The 21194-nt window shown below is 42.3% G+C and overlaps 1 protein-coding gene across 3 annotated transcripts; it reads left to right on the plus strand.

Moving 5' to 3' along the window:
* The first annotated feature begins 1794 nt into the window (after positions 1 to 1794).
* On the plus strand, positions 1795 to 18874 carry LOC308468037 (uncharacterized protein C8orf48). Of its 3 annotated transcripts, XR_013981409.1 has the most exons (7): positions 1795 to 1939; positions 5784 to 6045; positions 7086 to 7211; positions 13425 to 13657; positions 15184 to 15336; positions 18144 to 18372; positions 18443 to 18874. XR_013981409.1 is itself a non-coding variant. In XM_080989972.1 (6 exons), exons 2-6 carry the CDS (start codon positions 5841 to 5843, stop codon positions 18246 to 18248), a joined length of 822 nt encoding a protein of 273 aa, XP_080846098.1. In that variant the 5' UTR covers positions 1795 to 1939; positions 5784 to 5840; the 3' UTR covers positions 18249 to 18874. The 3 variants fall into 3 exon arrangements, 2 of the variants coding, with proteins under 2 accessions (XP_080846098.1, XP_080846099.1); XM_080989972.1 differs by having other exon boundaries at positions 18144 to 18874; XM_080989973.1 differs by lacking the exon at positions 1795 to 1939 and adding an exon at positions 2262 to 2450 and having other exon boundaries at positions 18144 to 18874.
* Positions 18875 to 21194: the final 2320 nt, after the last annotated feature.

Consider the following 21194-nt stretch of genomic DNA (forward strand, 5'->3'; position numbering starts at 1 on the left):
CACCAATGGTCTGACTTCAAAAAAGGCAGATTCCTGTGCATGAGAAAGAGCCATAGTTCTGTGGAAGAGCAAATGGCTTGCATACAGAAGATTTGGCTTCAGTTCCTATCAGCTCCAGGTAGGGCAAGAAGAAATTCCCTTTTTGAAATCCTGGAGAGCTGCTGCCAGTCAGTGTAGACAATATTGAGCTAGATGGACCAATTGTATAAGACAGTTTCCATGCATGTCACGCCTTGCAGGACTGAAGTGACAAAGAAGCATTGCCAACTTTTAACTGGCTCTTCTTTCTGTGCCTCTAGCAGCCATTCGATCTGCATCTATTTACAGTGGTAGCTCGGGTTAAGTACTTAATTCGTTCTGGAAGTCCATTCTTAACCTGAAACTGTTCTTAACCTGAAGCACCACTTTAGCTAATGGGGCCTCCTGCTGCTGCTGCTGCGCCGCCGCTCCACGATTTCTGTTCTCATCCTGAAGCAAAGTTCTTAACCCGAGGTACTATTTCTGGGTTAGCGGAGTCTGTAACCTGAAACGTATGTAACCTGAAGCGTATGTAACCTGAAGCGTATGTAACCTGAAGCGTATGTAACCCGAGATACCACTGTACTCTATATACAGTAAGTAAATCCAATCTACCGTATTTTTCGCCCCATAGGACGCACCTAGTTTTTTTGGGGGGGGGAATAAAGAAAAAAATCCCCCCCCCCAGGCACGGGGCTGGCGCGGGGAAGCTCGAGCTTCCCCCGACCCCAGCCCCAAGAACAGCCTGCTATCCGCAAGCCTAGGGAGCCCGGCGGGAAGTCGCGCCGGTCTCCCCAGGCTTGCGGAGAGCTGCGGAAAGCCCGGGCGCGCTCTTCAGTGCGCCCCAGGCTTCAGAATGCAGGCAGCTCTGCGCAACCCTCGGGAGACCGGCGCAACTTCGCGCCGGGCTCCCTAGCGTTGCGCAGAGCTGCGCGAAGCCCAGGACTGCAGGCAGCTCTGCGTGGCTCTCAGGAGACCGGCATGACTTTGCGCTGGGCTTTTGTGGACTAGAAGCAACCTCATACACAAGCATACAAGAGCGCCTTTGATTCCATTTGTGAAATGAGAGAGGTGGCAATGTCTGAAAAATATCCTAACTTCATTTTCAGAGCCAGCTTTCCCGCCTCTAGTTCAAAGCAATATAGCATTTCTCCTTTTGAAAAAAGGCCACAGCTGTTGGTTCCCTTAAGATTGCTGATGGAAACTGAAAGACACTTACAGATGTTGCCCAATTTTGTTTGAAAAAAACCTCTAGCACCGTGATCTGCTTGCCTCTGCGCCATAAGCAGAAAAGGACCTTTCTTCAGTGAATGAAGCTACCATCATAGCCGTCAACTTTCCCCCTTTTTAAAGGGAAATTCCTTTATTCCGAATAGAATTCCTCGCGAGAGAAAAGTTGACAGCTATGGCTTAGTAAAATGAACCTAAAAACGCAACCCACCCCCCTTGAGCACGTCCTGATTGGTCCCGCCATCCCCCTGGAAACTCTTTGCGGGGCTGGGGTGTGTGTGGAAACCCCTTCTAATAAAAGTCCCTATGGACTTGTGCAGACCGCCTGCTTAAATTATTTAAATATTCCTATTACATTACATAAATGTCTCGCCGCCGCCACACACACACGACATCGCTCCAAATTATTTGTGGTGGGATTCTGGCTAGGGCAGGTGAAATTGTGTCTTGCTTGGCAACCCCAAAACCTGCAAAGGACGATCGCGCTGAATGCGGGTGGAAGGAAACATCAGACCTAGATGCAAACCAACCACTCGAAGCAGAACCCGAGAGCGACGGCAACGTGAGCGGGAGGGAAGTTAAGAGCGTGACACCCGCTGCTGCCTCGCGGGAGCCATGGCAACTGCAGCGAGCGGCCTTCGACAGGGAGCGAGGCGGGCTGGGCTTTGATTCAAAGCCAAGCTGCATTTAGGTGAGAGGCTCGCGGGGGGGGGGGGGTTTGAAAACAAATGCATGTAGCCAGTCTATCTCTGGCGTTTCCTCGTCTTTGGAAAAGGAGGCCCAAAACGCCTACTCCCTCCTTCTTATGGTGTCTCCCCCCCCCTCCTGCATTTAAGAAGAGAAGATTTAGTCACGAACGCTCCCCCTTTTTTCAGAGTTATCAATTAGCTCTGCGTCGCTGTGCTAGGATGTAGCAGCTGCTTAACCTGGCAATCAGCTGCCCAGCTTTTATCGGCTGTGGCTGCTTTTATTAATACTGGTCTACCTTACAGGGGTGTTGTAAACATAGGAGTGCTGCCTCGTGCAGAGTTGGCCCATCTACCTCGGTATTATCTACACTCTACAGTTCATCAACTAGCAGTGGTCACCCCACCCCCCGGGGTTTCAAGCAAGGGTCTCTTCCTGGAGATGCTGCGTTTTGAACCTGAGACCTTTTGCAATGCAGAGCTCTTCCTCTGAACTATGTGGCCCTTTTCTCATAGGTCCAATGCGAAATGAGTGGTGAATAGTAATAGTTATCACGATCACGTATTTGAAAGGTTCAGAATGCTTTGTACAGTGGTACCTCAGGTTACATACACTTCAGGTTACAGACGCTTCAGGTTACAGACTCCACTAACCCAGAAATAGTACCTCGGGTTAATAACTTTGTTTCAGGATGAGAACAGAAATCATGCAGCAGCGGTGCAGCGGCAGCGGGAGACACCATTAGCTAAAGTGGTACCTCAGGTTAAGAACAGTTTCAGGTTAAGAACGGACCTCCGGAATGAATTAAGTGGTTAACCTGAGGTACCACTGTATTCAGTTAAAAACAGCTCTGTACAGGCAACTACCCATTTATGTGTGTTAAAGGCACTGTGCATGCACGCATCACCACGAACCCAGAAGTGGCACCCCAAAAGAGCGAGAAAACAGCAAAAAAACAAAACAAAACAAGAGAAAGTGCCTAGCAATCCTTTGCACGCGCAATCTTGAGAGCCCTTGCACCAGTACCTTTGAAACTTGTCGAGAGTTGGAGTTTGAGCAAGGAGGATTGGAGGGAGCAGTTGTGGTGTTTGCAGGCTTTTTCTATGGTGTTCCTGATATATACGATTTCTCTTAAATGTGTGGTCTGTGAAGCTGTTGATCTTAGTCCTTATTCCCAGGCAAAACAATATGTAATCCTGAATACACTAGGGAATAAGCTTCACTGACCACAACAGAATTTGCTTCTGAATGAAGAAGCATCAGGATGTGCTGTCAGGATCTCACCTGGCCCTTTGTTGCCATAGCCTGAATTTAGATTGCCGGCTGAAGTCACCCAAGTATTCTAATTTGTTCCCGACTATAAACTTGCCTGAAGTTGTCAGGAACATGCCAAGTTGGTCCTTTTTAAACATGGACAGAAGGTAATTTCTGCTGTGCTGCTAAACTATGCTTGGGTGCTTAAATAAAATAAAAGAGCATTTATCCAGTGTACCTTCTGGATACATGATAGTCCTGATAGCATCATTGAAGTAAAATGCATTTGTGCTTGTTAAAAAAATATGGGACCTTATCTTCTCAATTCTTTTAGAGGGTTACTTCTTTATGTATGAAGGTTTTTGCTTTTAAAATTAGGCTATCAGTGTGCAAATATTTCTTATAGAATATGTAATTTTTATCATGCCAGTGTGTACTAGAGGCAGTTTTATCTTAGTTACAGAAAAATGAATTGTATTTCCCTGCTAGAGTTAATTGTTTTGCTTGTGGTGGTGGATTTTTTCTTTTCTTTTGATACTGGTCTGTCTCTGTAAAGAAAAAAAGCTTAACAAAATAGAATCTAAAGTACCTGCCAATTTTTCTGGGCTTGTAGGATTTATAAGTACAGTGGTACCTTGGTTTAAGGACAGTCCGGTTTAAGAAAGATTTGGTTTACAAACTCTGCAATACCGGAAACAGTGTCTTGGTTTGAGAACTTTACCTTGGTCTAAGAACGGAATCCGAACGGTGGAAGGGCACCGGCGATGGGAGGCCTCATTAGGAAAAGTGTGCCTCGGTTTAAGAACGGTTTTGGTTTAAGAACGGACTTCTGGAACCGATTAAGTTCGTAAACCGAGGTACCACTGTATTAAGCAATACATCTTTTTTAAAACTAGGGGTGGGAAACTGCTCTGAGTGCTCCGTCACTTGAAAATATGTTCAAGTGATACGAAACCTTTTATTATATGCTTCTCTGTTACTCATCCATGTATTTCCAGACCTTATCTGTGACCATTAATTTTTTTTATAAAAATAATAATACTTGCAGCATTAGCCTGTCTAGTGTGGACAGGCAATTCCCTATTGATGTTCCAGGGTTACTGTGTCTTTTAATTAAAAGTTTTATCTAAGTATTTATGTAAAGTTTGCAGAGTAAAAAAACAATGATAGTGAATATCACTTGTATTCGCATGTGTGATTTCAATTTCTGACAAGGAACATGCAGCAATTTCTCACCCAAAAGACTCACGCTATTGTCACTCACTCTGATATCTTCCTAATACTAGGCAGAGGCTCTTAATTTTCACAGGCTTTAAAGCTTTTCAACCTATTCACTTTTATGGTTTATTTATGGGGTGCTGCTTTAATAGAGTTTTGTGTTTTGCTTATTTTAATGCATTAATTGTTGTAGCATGTTTTAAAGATTTTATTGTAAGCTGCCTTGATAATGTTTTTGTAGAGCAGAGTATACATCTAAAATGTATTTCACAAGTTCTTAGGATATACATTGGCTGCCATATTGTTTTTGATTCAAAATTATTGAACCTAAATGGCTTGAGACTGGGATACCTGAATTACTGTCATATTCTGTAAGAACCAAATGGCCTTGGTGCCCTAGTTGTGAAATTCAGTGCCAAGCAAATTTGTCTGGTGTCATGATTATGTACTGTCTTTTCAGTATCAGGCAAACTTCTTTTTACCTGTGCTTTCAATGCCCAGTACAGTGGTACCTCGGGTTAAGAACTTAATTTGTTCCAGAGGTCCGTTCTTAACCTGAAACTGTTCTTAACCTGAGGTACCACTTTAGCTAATGGGGCCTCCCGCTGTCGCCGCGCCGCCAACATGTGATTTCTGTTCGCATCCTGAGGCAAAGTTCTTAACCCGAGGTACTATTTCTGAGTTAGCAGAGTCTGTAACCTGAAGCGTCTGTAACCTGAAGCGTCTATAACCCGAGGTACCACTGTAATTTTACTCCTTCTGTTCCTTTTTTGTGCTCTTTTTTTTTTTTTTTTTTTTTGGAGGGGAGGGTGGTTATTCACATGTGTTAGGTGCTTTTTTAATAAGCTACATTAAGCCTTGCTTTAAGAGAAATTGGAGTATAACATTTCATAAAACAAATACTGACTGCATTGGGGCACAAGCTTTTGTGTACTAGTAATCCTCAAAAACTTTTAGGTCACAATAAATAGATTGTAGTTCAGTTAGCCTTATTCCCAGGTACACACAGCATTTGTACCCAGTGTTAGTCATACTGGGAGTAAAACCATTAAAATTAATGAATGTGACTAACAGATCCATTAATTTCAATGGTTCTGCTTTGAGTGTGAATTTGGATGCAGCCATTAGTCTCTAAGATGCCACTTATTATTTTACTTTTTGCTACAACAGGCTAACATGGTTATCCTCTTGCATTTTATTCATAAATGTGGGGGTTGTGCAATTAATCACTGGTGGTATTGCTGCATTTCAGACTAATATTCAGAGTTCATTGTTGACCGTTGTGCTGACAGTGTACAGAGTGATATTTTTCTATTAGCTCCCTATTAGCTCCCTAGTATTACATCTATAATTAATTTTGCATTGATTATTTTTAGTTGAACATCCTTGTAACTAGCTGGGCAGACAACTCTGGGACGCATGCATCAGAGCAGATGGACCTGAGGAGGCATTGCAGCAGCTCCATCCCAGACTATTCAGAGGATACATTTACGTCTTTCAGTGAAGGAGAGGAGGAAACCTACAGACAATATGAAAATGACCCATTTGAATCTTATTACTCTGGAGAGGAGTCAGAATGCCGTGCTGTGTTGGATCTGTCTGAAAGCATATGGCAATCATCAAGTCAAAATGATGAAGGTGTGTTAGGTTCCCTATGCATTTTTATCAGTTCTTCATTCAATCCTATGATTAGTGGGAGGAGACTTAGATCAGCAAAAATGCAAAGGAAAGCAGAAGGGTGGAAGACAGAGAAAGGGAAACGTCATTTGCAGTGTTCACAGCAGAACACTCAGAATACTGGTTTACCAGGTCAGAATGTTATTTTTGCTGAAGACACTTAGCAATACTGTACAGGAAGCATTATGCACCAAGGAGGAAGTGTAGATGTTTAGTGGTGGTGACGGTAGGAAGACCTTCCATCTTCCATATGTCTTGGGTTCACCTGAGTAAGTGCAGGTGACCACTAACTTCCCTTTGCTAGGGTGACAATTGTGGACAGACAAAGCTCTTTGCTAATGTAAGAGAAAGGCAGAGATGTAGGAGGCAACTAATACAGGAAAAGCTGAGGAATCCTGCACCCATTTCAGGTTCTGTACTTGTGCCATCCTTTCACACCAGTGATAACTACTTGAGCAAAACAGTGTGGAAGGCTCTACACACATTTTCCTCATACAAGCCTGCTCTTAGTTCATGTTGTACAGCCAGACCATTCAGCCCAGGCTAACAGTGGCTGCATGCCCATGTGTTGCAGCAGCAGGGAAGGGTGGGCATGGCAAGAGGTGGTAGCTGTTCTATATAAGCATTAATGTGAAAAGTGGATGACATGCCATCTAAAGTATATTTACGCAGAAGATTAGCCCTAATGAGTTCACCAGCACTCAATTTAAGGAGAGCATAGGATTGCAGCCCTACTGTTCATCCTGTGTACATTTAATTGAGCGTAACATCTATTGTGCATGGAATGAATATGAATATAAGAAGTGTGGGGGCTAAACTGGACCTGCACCTGGTTCTATGTCAGGTGGCTTTCCTTCTTTGATTCCTGTGATTTCCAGGGCATGTACTTTACAGAAAAGTTGCCCCGTGTGAAGGCCTGTTTATTCCTCCTTTGTGTGTGTGTGCATGTTTTACTCTGTTCCAACACTGTCCTCCTACATACATTGCCTTTCCCCCCCCAGATCAAAAATCAGAAGTTTTGGAATCTGCAGTTGTAAGAGAATTTTTAACTAGAAAATGGATCAGTCTCCTGAAAGAAAACAAAGCTAGCACTCGGCTAGCTAAACCTGCCATTGAACCAATTAACAGTGAGTCAATTTTTAGATGTGACTTGTAAATCAATAAATCATTCAATCATTCATTCATTCATTCATGTAGTCCATTTGACTGTTGGACAGTCTGTACTCACTTCCAGTCTTCTTCTTCTTCCCTGCAAAGGATTTGAACATCATTTCTAAGTGAGGCCACCACTGCAACTCAAAGAAGCTTGCAGGGACTTCCTTCTTTCCCCTGATAAGCATCCTCTTTCTGCTTTTCAAATTCCCCAGCTTCAGTTCTTTGAAATAATTTGTGGGCCTGGTGTCTTTTGGGCAAGGGGGAGGGAGTGAATCTGCCCAGTAGATTGTGACTCACCTCCACCACCATTATTCCTAATCTGTCCTTCACCCTAAGGTTCTAGGGTACATTACAACACACTAGTAAAAACCATGTTGGAGTGAGTTCTGGAAGACCTGCTCCCTGCCTTGCAAGCCTCCTCCATCTGGCCTGGGAGGTAGGGGCCCTGACTGACAAAAGCTGAGGCTTTTGGGGTGGGATATTGTTTAGTGGTTTTTGTTGGGGGGAGGTGTCACTGTGAGTTTTTTGTATGTTTATATTAGATACTGTGATTTATTTGGAAATTGTTCAGGTTGGTTGTGTATTTTCAAATATTTTAGGTATTGTTTAACTATTTTTGTTATGTTGTAGTTACGTATTTTTTCATGTCTTGAGCTTGGTTTGAACTGTGCAAAGGTGGCATACAAAGATGTAAAAACAGATTAAAGCAAGTTACAGTCATAGAAATTGTTTACTCAGAGGTCTCAGGCAAATGTCCAACAACCAGAGATGCTTTAAAAAATTAATTGGAATTGCCAGGGAATGAAGTTGGAACATATGCACACACAGTGCATGCCTGTCTTGCCCTTATTGGCTTTTTGGTCTTTTGGCCTTTACCTCAGCTGCTTTGTGAGGAGGCCTTTGTGAGATACAGTGTGACCATTTTAGCTGTTTTCATTCTTGGAAGTTTTTGCATTTTTATTTCGTCATAGCATTTGGGTGCTTCCCAAGTTTAAGTGTGTGCATTTGAAGCAATGATTCAAGTGAATAAGTTGATGCAAATGCAGCTGGTAGGTCAAGGGTGGGGAGCCTCTGGCCAAGCCATGCCTGCTGGCCTTTCACTTGACATCATATATTACTTAAGGTAGGGCAGGTAAGGACATGGCTGGGCCAAAGTGGGTTTGCATGGGCAAAAAACAGCTCACATGCAGTGTTGTAGCTAGTAGCTCGGTTACCTAGGGCGGTGCGTGTGGGCGGACACAAGCCCCATGCTGCTGTTTCGGGCAGTGCACAGCCTGCAGGCGCCCAAGCCACTGCATCACTCCCAGAAGAGACTAGTGGCTCAGGCAGGCCCCATGGTAAGTGCCACCCCCCACACTGTGGTGCCCAGTGTGCCCTGCTCCCACACACCCCTACCTACGCCTCTGCTCACATGTCATCATTGTACTCCATCCAACTGCTAAACCTGATAATAATAATAATAATAATAAAATAATAATAATTAATATGCTACCCATCTGATTGGGTTGCCCCAGCCACTATAGGTGGCTTCCATCAAATTAAGGCATCAAACACAGCAAAACATCAAACATTAAAAACTTCCCCATACAGGGCTGCCTTCAGATATCTTCTAAAAGTCAGATAGTTGTTTACATTCCACAGGGCTGGAGCCACTGCTGAGAAGGCCCTTTGCCTGGTTCCCTGTAACTTGACTTCTCACAGAGAGAGAACCGTCAGAAGGTCTTTGGAGCTGGACCTCAGTGTCTGGGCTGAACTATCTATGGGGGTGGAGACGCCATTCAAGGCTTTAAAGTTCAGCACCAACACTTTGAATTGTGCTCGGAAATGTACTGGGAGCCAATCTAGATCTTTTTGGACTGGTATTATATGGTCCCGGCAGCCGTTCCCAGTCACCAGTCTTGCAGCCTCACAGAGGATTGAGGAGATAAAAATCGAAATCCAGTTCCACACCCCTGTGCTAGATGATTGACTGGAACTAGCTGCATGGAATGTGTCTTGTTGGTGGTGAACATATTTCCAGTGGCTTATTGTATATTTATTAGGGTTGCCATATGTCCGGAATTTCCTGGTTATAGCTGGTATTCAGCCCTCATAAACAGCATCTGGGTGGAAATTGCTAAAATGTCCAGGAACATCTGGACATAAGGGAGTCCATGTTGGAAGTGTAGATTTTGGCGAATTTCATCAAAACCAAACCAAAAAAAAGCTCACCCCCCCCCCCTTTGAGATTTTGCAGGAAAAGTTCAACAGCTTTGGGCAAAACTAAAAATGACTTTGCCCATCCAAAAAGAAAGCTAAACAATTTTGTGCTGTGTCCAGATTTTCACTTTTTGAAATATGGCAACCCCATATTTATGGGTACATAAATCTTGATTTTAACTGTTAAAGCCTCTATAGAAAGCTTTGACAACAAGCACCAGCCTACAGAATTCTGCCTTCAAAAGTGTTAGCATAGGTTCCTTGACTTGGCTTTCTGATCATCTAGCAAAAACTCTATTAAATTGTGTTATGTTTGGATCAACCAATATAGTCACACCAGTAGCATCTTGCGAATGCCCCTTTGAAGACAGAACAGTAAAATAACTGCATATGCTTTTATATTCTAAAGCCCCAAAATGCATCCCTGGGTTTTAATAAATGCTGGAATCTACAGCCACAAGAGCCTCTTACAATTTGTTTTATCCACTTGGAATTGGTAGGGACAGCTTCTTAATCGTTTTTATGCATAATTGAAGATTAGCTGCAGGATAATTAAGGCCTACTCACTAAGCCCAGGAAAACATAGCAAAGATTATGGGATAATACATACAGTGACTTGCGATCTCGATCACACGCTGTCTGTACAGTGGTACCTCGGGTTAAGTACTTAATTCATTCCGGAGGTCTGTTCTTAACCTGATACTGTTCTTAACCTGAAGCACCACTTTAGCTAATGGGGCCTCCTGCTCTGCCATGCTGCTAGAGCACGATTTCTGTTCTCATCCTGAAGCAAAGTTCTTAACCCGAGGTACTATTTCTGGATTAGCGGAGTCCGTAACCTGAAGCGTCTGTAACCTGAAGCGTATGTAACCCACTGTACTCCATTGGCAGTAGGAGTACAATATGGGCATGTCTTTAAGTTAACACCTTACATTAGAAACTTGACAGTACCTAATTATCAAAGGTTATTCACCAAAGCCAGACGAAACGTATTTCCTTCTGCAGTGTTGGATGGCAGGTTGAGAGGTGTTCTCTACCAGGATAGACTTTGCTCGTGTGCCCAAGACATCGATTCTATACAACATATTTTGCTGCACTGTTCGAAATACGAGCAAGCCAGGGTTGAACTGATACTCCCCTTGCTGGAACCTTTCCCGGGAAAATCAGAGGCTCACTATGTCAGGTTCCTATTGGAAGACCGGACAAACGCTAGAACATTAGCAATGGCGAAGTTTTTATCGGTGGTTGCATGAACCAATGATACCTATCTCTAAGTATGAACAAAATGTTTGTTTAAGGTGGAGGTAGGCTGTCTGAATTGTGTATTGCTTTGTAACCATTTGTTGGGTCTCTGGACCGTAATAATGATTGATTGATTGATTGATTGATTGATTGATTGATTGACATAGCAATTTGTACGTTTGAAGTATCCCTTTTCAGGTAATGCTGCAAAATAAAAAAATTAATCCAGCCTTTGAGTGATACTGTGAAAGATGACTCAAATGTTTACTTATGAAATGCCCTAGATAGCAGTGTGCTTGAAATTACCCATTGAGGTTCCCTGAACGAACAAATGTCCAGAAACCCTGCTGAGAAATCCCTTTAATATTTTCAAGGTGTTTTGCAATATCTGTTACAAACTTTGAGTTTGGGCATGTTGTGATTGCCAGCAACACATTTTCCTCTGTTCCCCTGTTTATGTATATTTAGTTTAAATCCAATGATAGATAATTTGTTATAGTTTGGTTGGTCATTATCAAGGTATTGCCCTTCTGTGGGTTTTATATATATATTTCTATTGGGCCAACATGGCTTTCTGTGGCTCTTGGCATAAATTATAGTGGTACCTTGGGTTAAGTACTTAATTTGTTCCAGAGGTCTGTCTGTTCTTAACCTGAAACTGTTCTTAACCTGAAGCACCACTTTAGCTAATAGGGCCTCCTGCTGCTGCTGTGCCGCCGGATCACGATTTCTGTTCTCATCCTGAAGCAAAGTTAACCCGAGATACCACTGTACAAGGAATGTGAAATACAATCAACATAGGCTGGCTTATTTGTAAATCCCATTCAATTCAGTGGTCTTGTACCAGATCATTACTTGGATAAGGTCTATAGCTTTCTTTTTAATTCCATTTTTCAAATGACCCTCTGGGTCCTCTCCTGGCACCAGCTGTTCACTGGGAAGGGAGGGGAAACCGTTTCTGCAGATTTATCTTCCTTGAAAATACAGGTAGCCGTTTACACAGAGGTTACTTTCGAAGGCACCATGCGCTGGTGAAATAATATATAATCGAAACCCATTGAAAAAGGCTGCAAACACCCCACTCTGCCCCCATATTGAATGTGCGTAAATGGGGGCTGCCTGTATGCATAAAATAGTCTCTGCAGCTTGCAATTGCAGCGGTGGAAGACAGAAGTGCCTGGCGTGCTCTGGTCCATGGGGTCACGAAGAGTTGGACACGACTAAACGACTAAACAACAACAACAATATCTGGGATGCAGTTGAATTTTGTAGTTTGATGCTTTAAGTATCTGTTAGACAGGGTTTGCAGTTCAGTAGTTAATAGATATTATTTGCATTCTTCTGCTGAGATTGTGGAGTTCTTTTTTGCCTTTTCCACAGTTGTTGCAGATAAAAAAGAGTGTTGGAGAGTTTTGGTTTCTTTTTTTTTTACAAACTTTGTAAAAAGTCTGCGAAATAAATGACAGGTGAAACCAGTATTTTCATAGAACTGTAGAGTTGGAAGGGACCCTGAGGGTCATCTAGTCCAACCCCTCATTTAAAAACAAACAAACAAACCAGAAAAGCACTAGCATTGTATATGAATATAATTTATTTAAGGTTGACCAATGAAAATAAAATTTTAAAGAATCTAACATACATAGGATCTTAATAAGATAAAAAGAAATCAGAAAGCAATTACAACCTTCTAAGAGAAATTGCAGTGTTTAGAAATTTTGCAACTTGCTTTGTAAAACAGCAACAACAATAATTAGAGGACCACCACCCCCGCCAAACAATCAACAGAGACTCTTAAAATCATCCTAGAGATTATTTTGCCCACCATTAAAAAATACAGTGACTACATATAAACAAAGCATGAGGCACTACTCCACCTCTTCTTTATTACAAAGAAACCATCTGCTTTCTATAGGAGCTTCTTGCAGCTACCCTCTAAAAACATTGAGGATAAGGTATTAAAGTTTGTTATTAAAAAAAAGTTTTCCTGTATTTCAGAACAGATACCCAGTTCGAATAAGGTATACCATTCTCATAAATAGAGGCAGGTAAACCCTGCACCCAGGGCTTGGACTGCCAAACTTGTCAGCAGTGTACCTGTGGAGCTACAGGTCCCCAGCTGAGCATAGCTAGGGCTGTGAGCATGTGGCCCTCTTGCAAAAGTCCGCATCCCACTGGTGGTCTGTTCAGGAAGGGGAGAAAGAAGCCCTCTCTCATCTGTCATGCACGGATGAGCTGTTTTGGTTATTATTTATATGCATCCAAAGCCCCAGCTGTTTAACACATAATCTGTTGGATTAGAGCCTAATAGCTGCCTAGAATTATTTTCTGAATATTTTTTCATGTATTTTCCTCATGCACATTGTAATTTCTGATTTAAAAGGAGTCAAATTAAGCAATTATCTGAAACTGTTTTCATTAATGTCTGCATTGAGGGTAATTCTTGTGTCACTTTTATTTACCACATTTCCATTTTCTTTTAATTACCACAAATTCTGCTGTAATATCAAGCATCTAATTATTCTTTTGAAACACATGCTTTCCCCTTTGTTCTAGGGCTTTTTATTTTCAGTTGTTTTCATGGAGAGGCTTGCAGTCTGCATAGAGCGTATTGTACACTCCGAGTTTTGGGAATACTAATTCCTGATGACAGGTTGCACAGATGGGAGTTGGAGGAGTCTTTTCCTGCCTCTTCAAGTAGTCATATTTATATGTATGTATTTTTTTTGCTGGTGCAATATTGACAGAAATTATTGAGGTATCTGAGGAAGAACTGAGCGCTCTACAATCCTTTTGTGCCATCAAAATAAATCAGCTCCATCATATGCCAAGCCCAATGCCATTGAAGAGGAGCAAGCATAATGAACAGAGGCATGGATTCACTTCAGAGAAGCCGTTGACATTTGATTTGAATTGCACAGTCCCTGATCAACTACTGAACAGACTCCGTCTGAAAAATATCAAGGAGATACTGAAACAGGTACCGAAAGAAGGAATGGATCTGTTTTTGGTTCCAGGGAATGTTCCTGGCAAATGTTGATTATCTTTGCTAATACAGATGTTGAGACTTGACTGGTACTGATCCTTTTATGTATATTATTGTCATTAAATGACAAAGTTCTTTTTGTAACACTGAAACTAAAACATGAGGTTGGGCTTGTTTTTTCCTTGCATTACTAATGCAATCCATATTTGAACCAAACTATTTTTGTTTACCATCACATGATCTCACAAAACACATTAATGTTTACATTAGTGCAACTCAGCTCTCTTACAGTTTTTTAACATTCATGGTATTGGGAGTTTGTTTTTTAAAAATGAGGCAAAGCAAATTTGTGTTGTGATTAATTTAATTAACTCAAGTTCTTCTTTAGTGCCTTTTTTGTTTCAGACTACTCTTGAGTATGGGCAGGGGTACTCTGTGATGTCATGATTCCAAAAAGATGGTGATGGTAGTGCAAAAATCGCTCATTCCAAGTCTTGCTCATTCAATTTTGTATGAAAGGTTAAATGCCCCAAAAGCACTATAAGAATGTGTCCTTAAAAGAGGACTTGTACCCAGATCAGCAAAACCCAAGCCCAATTCTCTGTGTGATTGGGAAGCCAAATGCAGTTATGAGTTTCAGGGATGCCCTTGAAGGATGTTCTGTCTTCTGGCCACATCCTCTGTTCTTCAAAGAGCCCTCCTTTTCACAGGGATGTGGTGGGATAGATGAGATGTGTAAAACACAGTGTTACCCAGTAAATAAGCATTAACAGCTCTGTGGTATTTGATATGTGGTTGTCTTATGCAGGAATCTTATGTGTAGGTCTTATGTGTTCATATGGAGGACTTTGGTAAAATAAGCCTAAATTGCTTATTCTTGGTCCAGTAGTGAACCCACATTAATGCATGACTTATAACATTTAACCTCACAAGCCACATAAGTGGGAATATATACTTGAACTGTGCAGCAATCTGTCCTCCAGTTTTCCAACGGTTTCTTGCCCTGCAAAAAAAAAGGCTTTAATTCTTCTGCCTCATTCTCAGGGCACTTTACAGCGCAGTCCTAACACTGCCTGCTCATAGGTAAGTATAAACTGTGTTATTCCCAAACAAGTATGTGTAGGATCAGAAACTTGATAAGTGTTTCACGATTTCTTTACAGTGGATCCCTTGTTAAAAAAAGTTAGTCTTTTTGATACCTTTCGGTGGCCAAAAGTTTTGGGCATGTTTGCTTACTACAGGAAAAGATGGGTACATACCAGCCATTAAAATACAATAGCTTCAAAAGAATAAGACCAGCCTTAAGTGAAACAGAGATAGTCTGACTGCACGGGGTATTACATGGGGGGAAAGCAAATGTAAATTTAAAAAGTAACTTGGACTTGGTTATTGATCTCATTCTGCGGGGAAAGTTTTTTCATTAAGTAGTTTGCATTGCCTTGGAGAGCATGGCATGTATAAAAGTTAGACATAGACAGTATTTTAATGATTTTAATAGCTATTTCTTACTTTGCTCTCAGGTAGCAGACACTGAAATGCATCAACCTTCACAATGTGCCCATTGCACCAAGAAAAGGGCAGAGCTGGCTGATGATGCATTTCTCCAACGATGGAAGGCCTTGATGGAAGAGGTTTTACTTAAAGAGAAGTTGGAAGAGTACATGTATACCAAAGTAAGTCAGGATTTAGGTGGAGAGAGAGGCATTTTAACAGCCTAACAAATAAATATAGATGAATTAGATTCCTGTATCGCAGGGGGTTTAACTAGATGGTCCTCAGGTGCCTCCCAACTCTACAACTCTGTGATTCTATGGGTATACTTATTTACAAAACTTTGGATTGCCCCAGGTGTCCATGCAAACCTTTTGTTAGTGGCAGACAAAGCAGAATAAAAAGAAAGCAGCTCCCTTCCAGTTTGCAAAGCTTTCCTGTTTAATTCTTGTTAGGTGGTCCTTGTTCCTGTCAGTTGCATGCAGTTGCTCTCTCTTTCTGTTTTGCTCTTTTGCAGCATGTGGAAGATTGACACTTTACTTTACTGCACAAACTTCATGAACAAAACATCCCCCTTGTTTCCTCTCTGTTCAGCTTGCAAGTTTTGTTCAGGACTCAGAAAAACTGGCTTTCTTGTTTTTTTATCTCGGTGAAATGGTTGTGCAAATTCCCCATGTGCAAATTCCCAATTTGCTGTACTTACCAATTCTATGAGGGACGCAGCTGGCGCTGTGGGTTAAACCACAGAGCCTAGAACTTACCAATCAGAAGGTCGGCTGTTCGAATCCCTGCGACGGGGTGAGCTCCCGCTGCTCGGTCCCTGCTCCTGCCCACCTAGCAGTTCAAAAGCACATCAAAGTGCAAGTAGATAAATAGGTACCACTCCGGCAGGAAGGTAATTGGCATTTCCGTGCGCTGCTCTGGTTTGCCAGAAGCGGCTTAGTCATGCTGGCCACATGACCCGGAAGCTGTATGCCAGCTCCCTTGGCCAATAAAGTGAGATGAGCACCGCAACCCCAGAGTCAGTCACGACTGGACCTAATGGTCAGGGGTCCCTTTACCTTTACTTTACTTTACTTTACTTACGAATTCTAGCCTGTATTGATAGCTTTAGGGCAGCCTTCCTGAATGTGGTGCCCTCCAGGACTGCAGCTCTCATCAGCCGAGCCAGGACAGCTGAGCAGGAGACTAGTTGTAGTTGTAGCCCAAAATAGCTGAAGGGCACCAGGTTAGAGAAGACTTCTCTAGACATTTCCTGGGATGCTCCAGCCATTTCCTTCTCTGTGGTCCAAGCCCCCGTTTGGGAACTGATTTAACTGTTCTATTTCCAAATAGCATTGCTTTTATTTCCATTTCTTTTTTTCCCTAAGCCCCAGTTGCAGATGGGGGAAATCATTATCAGAAGCGCAGGGAAGGGAGTCTTTAACCATTTCCCCAGCACAACCATCCCACTGAAAATTCTACTGCAATCAGTGCAGTAGCATTCTGTAAGATATAAATGGAGAACACAAGAAGAACTCAATTACGGTTACTATGGGCACAGTCTATGAACAAATGAACCTGGCATGCACCAAGTCTGTCTACTTGAGCCTGTTTCTGTCCTCATACTAACAGCAGTACTTCCAGGTTCTAGGCAGAGGGGATTTTCTAGCCCTGTTACTGAGAATAACCTTTAATGGAAGGCACCAGGGTTTGGACCTGGGACCCTCTGCATGTTCTCTTCCACTAAGCCTTGCTGTCTCCTTGGTACAGGGATTTTGTTGATATAAACTTCATTTGCTCATGCATTTCCCCGCTGTGTTTTCTTGCTGATGCTCAAAATGTATGTCACTGTCCTGGATAATAACCTGTATTTGCTTAATCAGTTTTATATTGCTTTCACAATATATCCAGAGTGCTCGGGGTAGGGAATAGCAGTCATACATTTAATGGAAGAGTGGGTGTTCAATAGAACTCATTGTGCTGAATGTTGTGTCTGGTATCTTATTCATGACACATGAACAGTACATGAATTATTCATGGTACATGAATGTTACATGATAGTAATATTATAAAATACTTTCAGTACTCAAAGCATTTTGTATACATTATCTAGTTGCTGTATTTGAGGCAGCCCTGTTAAGTCAGTTTTATTGGTTTGTTTATTTATTTGTTTAGGAGTATTTATGCCCCGCCTACTAACCAAAGTTCTCAAGGCAACTTACAGTATATATTCAAATAATTAAAATAGATGGTGATACAGAAGTCACTACAGCAGAGCAAAGTTTGTAAATCCCCACTGCTGCTCTTCTCCAGCATTCCAGCAAATGCCATTCAGCAACTGAACCTTCTTGCTGTTGAAGAGGCTAAATGTCAGCCACATACAGGCCTGGATGTCCTCACTGGGTGGCTGCTACTGATGTCTCTCCCAGTCCCTGCCCTGGGTGCCTCCCTCCCAGTTCTCAGCTAGAAGGTCAAGCAGTCTTTAATTCAGTCCATGTCTCTTTTGGTCTAGGGGTTTCAGGACAACACTTGAAGGGGTTCCCTTCATGGGGCTTGTGGCGGCCCTTCTTGGGAGCCTTGGTCCCATGTTGCAGATGGGATGGGCACTGAAGTTGAGAGCTCACCTAGTGAGCTCATGGAAGAGCAGGGATGGTGAACCTGTTACCCTCTAGGAGTTATTTGACTTCAACTCCCAACAGCTCCAGCCAGCATGGCTCAGTGGTCAGAGATGATGGGAGTTGTAGTCCAGAAACATCTGGAGGGCCACATGTTCCCCATCCCTGTGATAGAGACAAGATTCAAACCAGAAACTTCTGGATTCATAGCTTAGTTTCCTAGTCATTATGCTGCAAAGATGAATAGAATTTCATTTGTTCTTCCATACTCTGGAATTAAGGTATACGCAAGGGAATTACAGCTGTAGTGAGCATTACCACATTAAAAAAAGTAATGGCAAGAAGCTTTTGTCCGAAGGAAAACCTCTCATCAAATCTTTCTCTCCTTCTAGGATTCTCTCACCCTCATTGGAGAAATACACAGATGTCTTCCGAAGCTGTCTGAGGATCCCAGGAACATATGGCAGGAACTGAATGAGAGAGGTCTGAAAGTGTAACACCTAGATGGGTTAGAACATTGATCAATTCCGCACAAGCTGAGCTATGCAGGATATATTGGACAAACTATTTTCTGGACAGATATACCCCTTGCGATTGATTTGGTTTCTGGGGTCCAACTCTGCATCCTGTCCCAGAGTCAACAGAGCAATATGCTGCCATCTAACTAAATATTTTTTTCAGATTATAAAAGGTAGTTTATTCTCATTATCATTCTGATAAGCCATAAGTATGGTTTTGGTGAGTTTCCTTTCATGATTTGGGAGCTGTGCACAGTTGCTTCTACCTGTAAGGAAAACAAATGGCTTTTTTAAGGCAGAGAGATATAAGGAAGATTAGGTTTCTGCACAGTCTGTGTCTGCTGCCACTGCTTAAATTGAAAGCTGGAGCCCCAGGTAGAAGGAGAAACAGTGGAGCAAGAGGAAAGTTCCAAAGGAAGAGCAGAAGAGGTTAAATGGAGTGGGTTTTCTCTATCTTTCTGAAAACACTAACAATATGAACTGGAATTAATCCATTACCCCGAGGATTCCAAGACAAGAAGCAGAGATATTAAAAAAGTAATGTTAGTTTGTTGAACAAAGCAGTTGACAAAACTCGAATAAAATGTTCAAATGCTGTTCTTACATTTGCTTTGTTCAATGTCAATTGTTTTTTCCTGTTGTGAAATGTGCAGGGAATATGATTGAAGGGCAGAATAAAAACATAATAATTGTCTCTCGAGACAGATGGATGCCAACCAAGTCCAAAGAAAAGAGGTTTATCTGTCTCTACAAGGGATAAAAGCTCTGAGGTGTGTAGCAAAATCACAATGTCTGCTGCTGCTGGATACACTTATCCACATATTGTATGTATGAGACCAATCATGGGTGGACCTGAACTAAGTGTACCACCAGGGAGTTTGGGAGAATGTGAGGCTAACGTCCAATATCAAGACGAAGGTCTACCAGGCTTGCATGTTGAGCATGCTGGTGTATGGAAGTGAGTTGTGGGCAACTTATACCCACCAGGAGTGATGCCTAAAAGCCTTCCATATGCACTGTGTCAGGAAGATTTTGGGCATCACAAGGCAAGACAGAGTTTCAAACAAGGATGTGCTCTCCCAAGCCCACATTCCCAGCATGTTCTGTCTCAGCAGTGTCTATGCTGGCTTGGTCATGTCCACAGAATGGAAGATGGAAGGATCCCCAAGGATGTGCTCTGCAGGGAAATGGCTTCAAGCACCAGTAACTCTGTGTTACAAAGATGTCTGCAAGTGTCACATGGAGGCTAGCAGCATTAGCACCTTGCAGACGATAGTGCCTGAAGACAGTCAGTCTGGTTGTGTATCCAGCAGTGACCAGAGTAGGAATGACTGCTGGGAGGAGCAAAGAGAGAAGAAATGCCATGGTGCATCTGCAACAACACAACCAGATGCCTTCATCTGTCCCAGCTGCAACAAAACATGTCTCTCATATTGGTCTGTACAGCCACAACAGGTGCTGTAACTCTCCCAACAGTTTGACTTCACCCCTGAAGACGCACTCCTCCATTGCCTCCCAAGACAGATGAATGCCAAGAACAAGCAACATTCTGCACAACTCATCTTAGTACGATATTCACACAGTCCCTTTTCACTTGCAGTAATAGCAAGATATTCCTCATCCATGTAACAGAAGGAAGAAAATACCCTTGATGTTGTGGCATGGTTGCCAGATACCAGTAACTGAACCTTGGCTTTTTGCATCCAATACATGTTTATCACTGAACGTTACAAACAAATGTCCGTTTTTAATATGTACTTTTTACAACACGTTACTGCACAGAAGTACACATATGTTACTGTGGGTACAGCTCATATGTTCAGAAAGTGGCCGTCTTCAAGCTCATGCCATTTCTTGTTACAAGCCGCAACCCAACATTTATTTTTTTGTCTGTGTGGCAACTGTTTCTTCTACCATTGTGGGTTGACTTGGTCACAGAGATGTGAAAAGGAAGCTGATGCATTGGAGAAAAGAGCAAAACCACAGGAGGAAAAATTGTGGTTTTTCTTTCATTTTTAAAAAAATGAAAGCTGGGGAACCAGTGGCTCTCCAGATGTTGTTAGACTCCAACTCAGCCAGTGTAGTCTCCCCACCAGCATGGCCAGTGCTCATGGATGATAGGTGTTGTAGTCCAGCAACATTTGGAGGGCCACAGCAGGTCTGATCCCCATAAGGCACAACATGCTTATTCCTGCATTGCCTGGGGGTTGGACTAGATGACCCTCAGGGCCCCTTCCAACTCTATAATTCTATGGTTCTGTGATTCAGTTTCTTCATCTATATTACATTGACAAATAATCTAAACTGGGTTAAAGCAGGTTCCTATATTCCTAAATTGAGCCTTGCGCAGTGCGCTACTATGTACCCTGCTGCATGTCAGATTGGTTGCTATCACAGAGCTAGTGAGACCTAGCCCAAACATGAGTTCCCTAAGCACAAGGTATGTTCTTTGGCCTTGTCAGGACTACCTATTCCCTCCTAATGTCTCTGTGATGGGCTAGTGCCAGGACTCAGCTGCTTTCCCCTACTGCTTATGCACCTCTGAATTAGATCTGGGAGTTTCCTGTATGAACACAGTGGGCGAGTGTGTGTCACCTGTTGACTGGTACCAGTGCCATCAGCCTGACTTCCTCTAATGTGTTTTGAGCCACCAATGTGCCCTACTAAGGACATTCAAAGTGTATCCTTCTTAAAGACATAAGTGGTCACTGCTTATATATTTGTTTTATTTAGTAATAAAATAATGTTCTTCTATTCCCACTTATAATCATGTGTATGATCCATAAATACATTTTTCAAAATATCTCTGTAGCAATTAAACACAGGCTTCCTAAGAATTGCCTTTTAAATCCACATTTTAGTATTCTTAATAACCATTTTATGTTTTGAATATTTTTTTTGTTAGTTTCCTTCTGCAGGTTTTTT

Source organism: Podarcis pityusensis (assembly GCF_964106645.2).
Source record: "Podarcis pityusensis genome assembly, chromosome: Z".
Lineage (NCBI taxonomy): Eukaryota > Metazoa > Chordata > Lepidosauria > Squamata > Lacertidae > Podarcis > Podarcis pityusensis.